The sequence below is a fragment of the Eschrichtius robustus genome, chromosome 17 (assembly GCF_028021215.1).
Source record: "Eschrichtius robustus isolate mEscRob2 chromosome 17, mEscRob2.pri, whole genome shotgun sequence".
In the NCBI taxonomy this organism is placed as follows: domain Eukaryota; kingdom Metazoa; phylum Chordata; class Mammalia; order Artiodactyla; family Eschrichtiidae; genus Eschrichtius; species Eschrichtius robustus.
In genome coordinates, this window is record NC_090840.1 from 71,794,485 (window position 1) to 71,807,385 (window position 12,901).

At 37.3% G+C, this 12,901-nt stretch overlaps 1 protein-coding gene across 1 annotated transcript; it reads left to right on the forward strand.

The window, feature by feature from the left end:
- Positions 1–831: 831 nt before the first annotated feature.
- Positions 832–6,426, forward strand: ZNF572 (zinc finger protein 572). Its single transcript, XM_068525978.1, has 2 exons — positions 832–1,194; positions 2,126–6,426. The coding sequence occupies exons 1-2, from the start codon at positions 1,002–1,004 to the stop codon at positions 3,634–3,636; spliced, it is 1,704 nt and encodes a 567-aa protein (XP_068382079.1). The 5' UTR covers positions 832–1,001; the 3' UTR covers positions 3,637–6,426.
- Positions 6,427–12,901: the final 6,475 nt, after the last annotated feature.

Sequence of the window (12,901 nt, forward strand, 5' to 3'; positions counted from 1 at the left end):
TCTGCTCTAGTTGTTTACTGTATCAGGTAAGAATGTTGAAGTCAGTGTCCAAACAGGTTTGGGACTGAATCCTGCTCTACTACTTTCTGGTTGTGTGCCCTTGGGAAAGTTTCTTAATGTCTATTTTGTTCACCTACAGCATGCTGGTATCTGTTTATACACTTCAGAGGGCTATTGTAAGAATTAAATGAGACACGTATAAGGTATTTAGTTCACTGCATGCCACATAATAGGCAGTAATAGGGTGAAAATTATAAGTACACCATCTTTTGTTTTCCATATGTGTGCCTTCTGTTAAGCTACCATTTTTCCTGAATTGTGCTATTCTTTATATCCTGAAAGGCCAAGTCCATATATAACTGCCTTCCAGTGAAAGGTCACATTTCCAGTCCCATAAAGTAGCTCAGGGATTGTAGTTGGGTCCAGAAGATAAAGTTTAGGCTGAAAAGGATATTGTGATTATGATAGAGAGGAAGAGGCAAGGAAGAGTTTCCTCATTGGCCTCCCTTTTATGTTTAGAGATTATTGGCTATAGTTACTCTAGCCCTACCTTGTCTTAATTTCTGGTTACTAGTTAAGTAAATCCTAACTTTCTTTTGAAATTGACTTCAAAGGTTTCATCCTTCTGTCAAGGACCCACTTATTCTTTGTAAATTAAACAGGGTGATTTCTCTTTAGCTGCTTCTTATACCTGCATATTGATTCCTTAATGTCTTATTATTGGTGCCTTTTCCAAAAAACTACTTCATTTTTTCAATTAAAAGTGTTTCTAAATTCCAAGTGGACAGTGAGTATTAGTATTCATTCTGTTTTTGAAGCTTGATCCTCAGACTTTAATGTGAAGGTTTAATTTTTAAATTATTTCCCTAGGAAAGGTAAATCAGGTAAGCTCGTAATTCTGAATACTTGCATCTGAGATAAGATTGTCTAAAAGGATTTCTAAGGCCCATGTTTCTTATTTTTAGTATGGTCCACAGAACATTCTATGCTTAATAGTTGTTATGTTGCAGTGGTTGGAGAGGAAGGAAGAAGGAGAAATGTTAACAAATGCCTTCAAGCATAACCTGTTTCCTTCCACAGGATTTCTGATCCCTAACCTGACTATGACCATTGTGATGGAACAAGAGCAAAAACTGTTGGTCTCAGATTCTAATGGCTTCACAGAGAGGGAGAGTTTGAAAAGCACTTTTACAGGTGAGGGATCAAGAAGATCTGAATCCTTTGGAAATTCGTTATACAGTGTGCTGTAGAATGTGTAGAAAGATCAGGGCATTAAAATGAGACAGACTTTAATTTGATTCCCTACTCTGTCACTTACAAGCTATGAAAACTCCTACAGCCTCAGTTTTCTCATCTTTAAGAAAAGTGAATAATAATATCTGTTTCACATATTTTTTAGGATTAATGATACACTATATGTAAAGCTACTGTTCTTGCTAAGTAGTGGGTATCATTGTTATTTCTATGTTTGCTCAGATTTAAAAAAATTTTTTTTAAATTAATTATTTTTGGCTGCATTGGGTCTTCGTTTCTGCGCACGGGCTTTCTCTAGTTGCGGCGAGCGGGGGCTACTCTTCGTTGCATTGCACGGGCTTCTCATTATGGTGGCTTCTCGTTGCAGAGCACGGGCTCTAGGCGTGCGGGCTTCAGTAGTTGTGGCGCACAGGCTTAGTTGCTCCATGGCATGTGGAATCTTCCCGGACCAGGGCTCGAACCCCTGTCCCCTACATTGGCAGGTGGATTCTTAACCACTGTGCCACCAGGGAAGCCCCTGTTTGCTCAGATTTTAACTAAGGTTTTATCTAGTTTTCACCTCAGATAGTGTTCTATTCATCTTCTCCCTTACTTTTTTCTTTTAAGTCTTTATTTTTAGCTTGATATCCCCTGTGGCACTTGGTGAGAACTGTTCAGATACCTTATTAGTGTTGTTGTAAGTACAAAACGTTCGTCTACCTGATGAACACGTAGAGTAAAAGAATTAAAACTAGCTATAAAAACTTTTTTTTCATATAAAATAGTTTACGAGGTTTGAGTTTGTTATTCCCTCTCTTTCACCGTGATTCAGAATTTCTTTGCCCTGGCAGAGACTAGCGAATGTGTTTAGACTATTTGTTTATTCTTGCAGGAGATGAAAGTAAGAATAATTTGGAAACTGTTCAACACAGTAACTCTAAGGCAGATAAAGAGAGAGCCTCAAAATGGTCTAAAAGTGATGGCCCACAAAATTGTAAGCATGAGGACACACAAAAAATGCCATTGACATGGTCCCAGGGACGTGAAACTGAGTGTGATGATTCCTGTGAGAATGATGGCAACTTGGAGAATCAGGGAAATTCTACAGGAAAAGAGGAGGAAAAACCCAATCACTGGGGATGGGACCCAGGACAGCATACCAGGGCTGCCGTCCAGCAGAATTCATCCTTCGGGGACAAACCCTACAAATGTTCTGAATGTTGGAAAAGCTTCAATAATAGTTCTCACCTTCGAACTCACCAAAGGACCCACTCAGGAGAAAAACCTTATAAATGTTCTGAGTGTGGGAAATGCTTCAGTAACAGCTCTCACCTGATTCAGCATCTGAGAACACACACAGGCGAGAAGCCCTACCAGTGTGGCGAATGTGGGAAAAGCTTCAGCAACACCTCCCATCTTATTATCCATGAAAGAACTCACACGGGAGAGAAACCCTATAAATGTCCTGAGTGTGGGAAGAGTTTCAGTAGCAGCTCTCACCTTATTCAGCATCACAGATCACATACAGGTGAAAAACCATATGAATGTCCAGTTTGTGGGAAATGCTTCAGCCACAGTTATGTCCTAGTAGAACATCAGAGGACCCACACTGGAGAAAAACCTTATAACTGCCCCGACTGTGGGAAGAGTTTTAGTCAGAGTTCTAGTCTGATTCGCCACCAGCGGACACACACAGGTGAGAAGCCCTACAAATGTCCTGAGTGTGGAAAAAGCTTTGGTTGCAATTCTACTCTAATAAAGCATCAGAGAATACATACAGGAGAAAAACCTTATCAGTGTACAGAATGTGGGAAGAATTTCAGTCGAAGTTCAAACCTTATTACACACCGGAAGATGCACACAGGTGAGAAATCCTATGAAAGGTCTGAATATGAAGAAAGTTTGAGTCAGAACTGCAGTGTGATAGACGAATGCAGAATCCAGCCAGGAGAGAAACCATATAAATGTTGTGAATGTGGAAAGAGTTTTGGCCTTAGCTCCCACCTCATAAGACATCAGAGAACACATACAGGAGAAAAACCTTACAGATGTTCTCAGTGTTGGAAAACTTTTAGTCAGAGTTCCACCCTGGTGATTCACCAAAGGACGCACACAGGAGAGAAACCTTATAAATGTCCTGACTGTGGTGAGTGCTTCAGTCAAAGCTTTAACCTTATCAGGCATCGGAGGACCCACATAGGAGAAAAACCTTACAAATGTACTGACTGTGAGAAATGCTTCAGCAGAAGTGCCTACCTCATTCAGCATCAGAAAATTCATATAGAAAAGTCTTTTGCGTCTCCTGAAGTTGAAGATTTTCCTCATGAATGGACTTGGAAAAACTGTTCTGGGGAAATGGCTCTTATCTCTTCATTTTCAGTCCCAAATTCATCTCCCTCCTGAGTCCCAAAGTCTATTTTGTTTTTTTTTTTCCTTTCTTTTCTTATCGGAGCATTACAATTAAGGTGTTCTCTGATCACAGGGTTATAAAATTTCTTTGGTTTGTTTGCCAAAACATTTGGGAAAAGTCAACCTCCCAGCTTAGAGGTTGGGAAGACCCAGATCATCAGGTCATCAGATCTGCCCAGTGAGAGATACTGTCAATGTTGGAGAGAAAGAAGAATATTTTTTATTCAAGGTAAGATAGGAATAGCTCCAAAGAAAAACATGGAGAGAAATCCTGGGAGACTGAAGATGAGATTGTCATTGAATTTCCTTATTTCCTGTTGCCTGATTGGGTGGCAACAAATCATTACTGTCCTCGGGGATTTACCCAGAGATAGATTCCTTTTGAACAAATAATGTGATTTCCTGGCTATTTTGTTGGGTCTTAAGGAAGAAAAGACTAATTTTTTTTTTCAAATGTGTTTTTATTTGCTGAAAATTAACTTTTACAGTATCTGGAACTGCACTGTCTGGTACAATAGCCATTAGCCACGTGTGGATATTTAAGTTTAAATTAAGATGAAATGAAATTTAACATTGACTTCTGTAGTCACACAAACCACTTGCTGAGTGCTCAGTAGCCACACATGACTGGTGGCTGCTGTATTAAATATCACAAATAGTTCTTTCAAGATCATCATTCTTGACAGATCTAGTTCCTATAAGACTGTAAGAAATGTGCTCTGGGGTTTCTGCTCTCCAAGAGGAATTTCAATATAGAATAGAAATGGTATAGAGTTGTTTTTATTTTTTAAATTTTGGCCACGCTATGTGGCTTGTGGGATGTTAGTTCCCTGACCAGGGATTGAACCTGCCTCCTTGGCAGTGAAAGCATGGAATCCTAACCACTGGACCGCCAGGGGATTCCCTGGGATAGAGTTTTGAAGGCACACAGTCCAACAGTTGGCTATTCTGATGATTGTAGGTTTTATATTCGGCCGTCTCAGTCATCTAGTGACATGATCTCATTGTCTTGGCCAAAGCCAGATTAGGACGTAGGATTCTTGAGTTCTTTTTTAAGGTTTTCTGTCAAATGGTCCTTTCCCCTCAGTTTTACTATTCTGTAAGTCCTCGTCAGATCAGAAACTGGGTTCTTTTTCTAATAATTAACTCACTGAGTCTGAGCCAGTGTCCAGGGACAGTTTGCCATTGGAGCCCCAAATTCCTTAGTTCCGGCCTTGATAATTTTCTTTTGCCCTTTGGCTTATGTGGTGTGTGGATCTGGTAACTGAGACATAATCCTCCCTGCTCGTCTGTCCAACGGGAATGGTGCTTTGTAAAGTATTAAGACATTCCCTATGCCCCCACCTCCAGTTCTTCCTGCAGCACAAAAGGTAGATGTACAGGAAGGTCAGGACTTGCCTAGGATTTCATCTTTTTTTTGGAGTCAAAAATATATTTTATGAAGAATAGGTAGAGATGCATATTTGGAATGTGGAGCCAGAAGGGGCCAATTACAGCTGCTGCAAAAGGGCTGTAGATCACTGGTGGGTAGCTGAATTGCATGGGGATTATTTCTTTCGTGATTGTGGTGCCCCTGATACTGGCGAGGCAACTGTGTCTTTCTATATTGTGATAGGATTTAAAAATGAAGCAAAAGCTAACAATTAAAGGTATTCAAGAAGTCTTAGGGGGTGATTTTCTGCTTTCAGAAAGGGGGAGAACATTATTGGGCATCATTGGCTTTAATGTGACCCTTTACCTAAGCATACTTTTACCTATGTATGTTACATAGTATTACCCAAATTGTCTTAAACTGTAATATCTGAGGATAAGTGTTCATAGTATTTTTTACCACAGACAACTGAGAGTTTGATTCATGTTTGATAAGAGTTTGATTAACGATCAGTTGCAAGGCAGTAGCTGATGAGGTGGTGTGCAATCATCGATCCCATTATGTGTGGCAAGTAACCACTCTGAACCTGTTTCCTCAACTGTAAAGCAGAGATAATGCCTACCTTGTGGGGTTTCGGTAAGGGTTAAATAAATGTAAAGCAGCTAGCACAGTGCTTAAAATATAATGGGTCTAAATAAATGGTAATTGGTTATTATTAATGGAAACAAATTGAAAAATATCCTCCACACATTTTCAGAAGCAGCAATACAGCCCCAAGCTTTCCTACTTGGGGATTCTTTATGACAAACCTCAGGAACTCTGAGGAAAAGGTAGTATAAAAACAGAAGACTATATTGTGTTTTAAGTTTGCAGACTGTTGAAAACACTTTTATTTGATTCAGCTAATTGAATTTTTTTTGTTGTTGTTCATGAAACAAAGGATTCTCTTTAAGTCAGGAAAGAACAAAACAGCAAGTTCAATTTCAGTTCATTTGCATCTGAAAGAGATTAACAATTGGTACAATTTATGTCTTATCACCATCCCTACACTATGTTTTATGACTGCCCACAATTATATAAAACCTACTGCACAAACCTCAATGTCTGCAGGAGCATAGACATTCACATTTTAGATGGGTTAAGATGGGCTTTATTAGTAAAACAATGATTCTTACAAGAATCATTGTCTCTTTGGATTAGAAATTAGGAAAACGGAAGAGAGATTTGTCACCTACAATGGAGAATTTAACATAGTCAAATTTAATCCTATTAGATGCCTTTGCCTCACTTTCATTAATCAGCGAATACGTTCTTTGTTTAGCTCCCGAAGAAGTAAATATTCTGTATTCTCTATTTTTCTTGCCAGCACAGAGGATTCAACATCTGATTAAATAAAGCATTCTTTTTTACAAGTGATGTGTTTCATAGTTTCTTTTTAATTAAAGAGAAGACTCCTTCCTGTATTCATTTTTTCCTACTCAAAGTGAGGGCTTATATGTTTTTTCCCTACAGTGGAGTGGGGAAATTCATGTTAATGCATATATTCACAAATGTAGCAGGGAACTCACTCCCCAGCTGCTTTATAGCCTACAAGGAGGTATGCAAACGTATGTCTCTATTAAGTACCTGAGATAAAAATTTGCTTCCATCATTCTAAGCCATTCAAGTTTGATCTACCAAATGGTCTTCTCCTTGGTGCTGTAGAAGTTTCCTTATTGATGGTGAGAGGTACTAGAGTATGGTATGTGACAATTGCTCCTTATACATTAGTCCCACATATTCACCTTTGCCCATCTCTCAGTTTCTGGTAATCATTGTAGTGATAAAACTCATTGCTTTTTATTCTGTATTTGAGTTTGTGTAATTCCTTTCAAGCAGCATAATCATTCATTCAACAAAAATTTACCTGATGCCTAATATGTGTCTAGCAGAGCTCAAATGACAGTAGGAGGGACAGATGTAAAGATAGATTAATAGTAGGAAAATGTGCAGCTTTTCAGATGACTCCTTTCTCCTTGCCAACTCCTAAATTATATTTATTATGCTGAACCCTCCATCTTCAGATTTAATAATTTGATAATCTGAGGAGCTAGAGGTAACTGTAGATTAAAGTGGGTTAGGTTTGCTCTGAAAATGCAAGCTTGGTGAAGTTTGACACAATACTTTCTTTGCACATAGTGGTGCTCAATAGTTACTGAGTGGGTGTCATGTGCTTATATGTTTTATGGTAACGTCCAAGAGTATGTCCTTCCAGGATGTATGTTTCTACTAGACTGTCAACTCCTTGAGTCAAAGAATGGATTTCATTTTTTGTAATCCCAGAGCCTGACACAAAGCCTGGCATGTGAAGTGTTTGTTGGTTTTGGTTGAGGGGTATTCACCAATGGATAAAATCTACTGGATTAGGCTGTATAGTCTCAGTGTCCCCCTGGGCCCTATAACACCATTGCTTGCCCAGTCCACAGAGGCTGGGGCTGACTTGGAAATGAAAGTGACTGTCCTAGGAAGCTGGGCCTATCCTTACACTAACCCTAGAGGACCCTAAAATGTCCCAATTGTTCAGAATCCTATGGAAGTAAGACCCTGGGCTTTTGATTCAGATTGTCCAGGAGAGGTTTAAAACTTGTTTCAAATTCATGTTTCAGTCACTTAACTAGCTTTGTACTGTGTACTCACCTTGTAAGATTTGGTAAGCAGTGAATGAGGTGAGGAACCTGACATAGAATAGGTGTTAAGGAAATATTTTTCTTCCCTGTTCACCCTCATTTGCTCATAATTTTGCCAAGTATAGGCTCTAGGCATGGAAATGTTTAATCGTTTTTTGGATTGATTGTTTCTAGGTTTCTAAAATAAAGATATTAAGAACATTTAGTTCATGGCTTTGTTATGAGGGTCAGTGAGATAATGTATATAATATGCTTAGCATTGCTGATACGTAGTAATCACTCAATATTAGCTATTGTTACCATCATAAAGTGGCTCGAGACCACAATGGGTCTTTGGGTTATCTTTGAAGTTAACCTCAGAGACAATCTAGTCAAGGCTAAGGATGGTCCGAATGCTTGCTTGTAAAGATAACAGATGGAGACAGAATCTTGGTAATCATGACATCGTGGACACATAGTCACTTACAAGCAGAGGTAGCTTATGGGTGCTAAGATAGCTAGCTTGCTGATCTAACATTGCTTAATTGGTAAAATCAGTAGATCTTTTAGGATCTGACACAGTGAGGCATGAAGTGGAAGCTTGGGTTGAAAAGGGATCATGATTAATTTTGACCCATGCTAAGTCGTATGGATAAATGGTCAGATTAAAGAAAATATTGACTAGACTGACAAACACAGGTGAAAAAAATTTCCCCTTAAAAATAGCTTACTTTCTGATCATTAAATTGTACTTCTTTGTATATTTTACAATTAGCAAGTATTAATGTAGGAAATACATAAAAGTATGAAGACCAAAATAAAAATGACCCATAATCATTTTCTCCAGAGATCACTCACCATGGAAGTTCTGGGATCTTTCCCAATAACCTCTTTTCTGAGCATGTATCTGAATAAATATTTTTTTTAAATGGATAATATGGAGTATGTATATAGTATTGTCTTGATTTTTCCCTAATCATATCATTTTCCAACTAATTGTTTTAAATTAGTTATGAGGTTTTTTAATGGCTTGATAATGTTACACTGAATGATGTACCATAACAATTTAAGTGTTCTGACATTGGATGTTTATATTGTTCCCTGTAATTTGCTATTAAAAATAACACTTTTTTGAATAGGGTTTTTTTTGGCTGTTGTTGTTTTGTTTTGGTATTGTGGTTGTGATTGTTTGGTTTTGCTTTTTTGCTTTTTGTTGGTGTACAAATCTTACTGTCCATCTCTCTTTTCTTAGAGTAATTCCTAGAAGTGAGATATGGAGTCAAAGGGCATAAATTTTTTAAAGGTATATTACTTAATTGCTTTTCAGAAATGTGTATCAATTTAAATTGCCCCAATAAAATAATTTTGTTAAACATCTTATGGAGGTAATGGGGGAGATAAACATGTAATTCAGGACAAATACATCTAATTGATGAAAACCTTTTTTTAAGGCAGCTTCTTTGGATATGGATAATCTTTTTCCTTTTTTTTTTTTCTCATCCCTCTTACCCTGTCTTGGGTTAGGATCAGCTGAGAGTCACTTTGGGTTGAAACACTTTAAGAACTGCTTGGCAGTATGAAACTGGAAATCAATTACAAGAAGAAAACTGGAAAAAAAAAAACCACCTCACAAACACATGGAGACTAGAAACATGCCACTAAACAATCAGTGGGTCAACAAAGAAATCAAAGAGACAGATGAAAATGGAAACACAACTTTCTGAAATCTATGGGACACAGCAAAGGCAGTTCTAAGGGAGAAGTTCATAATGATACAGGTCTACCTCAAGAAACAAGAAAAATCTCAAACAATCTAAATTAACATTAAAGGAACTAGAAGAAGAAGAGTAAGCAAAGCCTAAAGTTAGTAGAAGGAAGGAAATAATAAAGATCAGAGTGGAAATAGATGAAATAGAGACTAATAAAACAATAGAAAAGATCAATGAAACTAAGAGTCGGTTCTTTGTAAAGAAACAAACTTGAAATGTCTTTAGCGAGGCTCATCAAGAAAAAGAGAGAGCCTAAATAAATAAAATCAGAAATGAACGAGGAGAAATTACAACCAGAACCACAGAAATACAAAGGATCATAACAGAATTCCTTGAACAATTATATGCCAACAAATTAGACAACAAAGAAGAAATGGATAAATTTCTGGAAATATATAATCTTCCAAGACTGACTCATGAAGAAATAGAAAATCTTAATAGACCAATTACTAGTAATGAAATTGAATCAGTAATATAAAAACTTCCAACAAGCAAAAGTCCAGGTCCAGATGGCTTCAAAGGTGAATTCTACCAAACATTTAAAGAAGAGCTATTACCTATCCTTCTCAAATTATTACAAAAAATTGAAGAGGAAGGAATATTTCCAAACTCATAGTACAAGGCCAGCATTACCCTGATACCAAAACCAGACAAAGACACAACAAAAAAAAGAAAATTACAGGGTAATATCCCTGATGAACATAGATGCAAAAATCCTTGACAAAGGGACTTCCCTGGTGGTGCAGTGGTTAAGAATCCACCTTCCAATGCAAGGGATGTGGGTTTGATCCCTGGTCAGGGAACTAGATCCCACATGCATGCCACAACTAAGAGTTGGCAAGCCACAACTAAGGAGCCCACCGGCCTCAATTAAGGCGCACACGTACCACAGTGAAGCAGCTGGTGAGCCGCAACTAAGGAGACCGCCTGCTGCAACTAAGAAATAAATAAATAAAATAAATAATTTTTAAAAATCCTCTACAAAATATTAGCAAACCGAATTCAACAATACTTTAAAAAGATCATACACCACGATCAAGCGGGATTCATTCCAGTGATGCAAAAGTGGTTTAACATCCACAAGTCAGTCAACATGATACATCACATTAACAAAACAAAGGATAAAAATCATGTGATCACCTCAGTAGATGCAGAAAAAGCATTTGAAAAAACTTAACATCCATTTATGATAAAAACAAAGTGGATATGGAGGGAACATACCTCAACATAAAGGCCATATGTGACAGACCCACAGCTAACATCATACTCAACAGTGAAAAGCTGAAAGCTTCAAGAGCAGGAATGAGACAAGAATGCCCATGCACATCACTTTTTATTAAACATAGTGTTAGAAGTCCTAGCCACAGCAATTAGTCAAGAAAAAAAAAAAAAAGGCATCCAGATTGGAAAGGAAAAAGTAAAACTGTCACTATTTGCAGAAGACATAATACTATATACAGAAAACCCCAAAGACCCCCACCAAAAAAAACTATTAGAACTAGTAAATGAATTCTGTAAAGTTGCAGGATACAGTATTAACATACTGAAATCTATTGCATTTCTATGCACTAATAACAAACTATCAGAAAGAGAAATTAAGAAAATAATCCCATTTATAATTGCATCAAAAAGAATAAAATACCTAGGAATAAATTTAACCAAGGAGGTGAAAGACCTATGCTCTCAAAATTACAAGAAATGAGGAAAGAAAGGTAACACAAATAAATGGAAAGATATACCATGCTCATGTATTGGAAGAATTAATATCAATAAAATGTCCATACTACCCAAAGCAATCTACAAATTCAATGCAATCCCTATCAAAATACCAATGGCATTTTTCACAGTAGTAGAACAAATAATCCTAAAATTTCTGTGGAACCACAAAAGACCCCAAATAGCCAAGCAATCCTGAGAAAGAAGAGCAAAGTTGGAGGTATCATGCTCCCAGACTTGAAACTATACCACAAATCTATAGTAATCAAAACAGGATGGTACTGGCACTAGAACAGGCGCATAGATCAATGAAACAGAATAGAGAGCCCAGAAATAAACCCACACTCATATGGTCAATTAATCTATGACAAAGGAAGCAAGAATATACAATGGGGAAAAGACAGTCTCTTTGATAAATAGTGTTAGGAAAACAAGACAGCTACATGCAAAAGAATGAAATTGGACCTCCTTGTTACACCATATACAAAAAAAAAAAAAAGAAAAAGAAAAAAACATGGATTAAAGACTTAAAGGTACAAACTAAACCCATGAAACTCCATGAAGAAAACATAGTAATCTCTTTGACCTTGGTCTTAGCAATATATTTTTAAAAAATATGCCTCAGGCAAGGGCAACAAAGTAAAAATTTAAAAATGGGACTACAGCAAACTAAAAAGCTTTAGCACAGAAAAGGAAACCACCAACAAAACAAAAAGGCAAACTCCTGAATGGGAGAAGATATTTGCAAATGATATATTTGATAAGGGGTTGATATCCAAAGTATACAAAGAACTCATACATCTCAACATCAAAAAAACAACAACCCGATTAAAAAAAAAACGGGCACAGGACCTGAATAGACATTTCTTCTGAAGAAGACATACAGATAGCCAGCAGGCACAAGAAAAGATGCTCAGTATCACTAATCATTAGGGTAATGCGAATCAAAACCACAATGAGATATCTCCTCACACCTGTTAGAATGGCTATTATCAAAAAGACAAGAAACAAGTGTTGGTGAGGATGTGGAGAAAAAGGAACACTTGTGCACTGTTGGTGGGAGTGTAAATTGGTGCAGCCACTGTGGAAAATAGTGTGGAAGTTCCTCAATAAACTGAAAATAGAACTACCATGTAATCCAGCAATTCAACTTCTGGGTATTTATCCCAAGAAAATGAAAAGATTTTCTTCAGGGACTTTGATTTGCCTGAACAGGAGAACTGCTTGAACCTTTATTGAAGCCATTTTGGTTTGCGTAAGCAACCAGTCAAAGAGGTTGCCCAGAAGCTGGGCAAGTCTGTGCAGAAGATCAAGAGTTTCACCAAGTCCTTGGATTTGCTGCAAATGACAAGATTTCATTCTTTTTTATGGCTGAGTAATATTCCATTGCATATGTACCACATCTTTATCCATTCACCTATCAATGGACCCTTAGGTTGCTTCCATATCTTGGCTATTGTAAATAGTGCTGCAGTGAACATAGGGGTACATATATCTTTTCAAATTAGTATTTTCATTTTCTGGATGGATCTGGAGGGTATTATGCTAAGTGAAATTCAGGCATACTTCATTTTATTGTGCTTCACTTTATTGTGCTTCACAGATAATTGCATTTTTTACTAATTGAATATTTGTGGCAACCCTTCATCAAGCAAATCTATCATCACCATTATTTCAACAGCATTTTCTCCCTTTATGTCACTGTGTCACATTTTGGTAATTCTCACAATATTTCAAACTTTTTCACTATTAATATA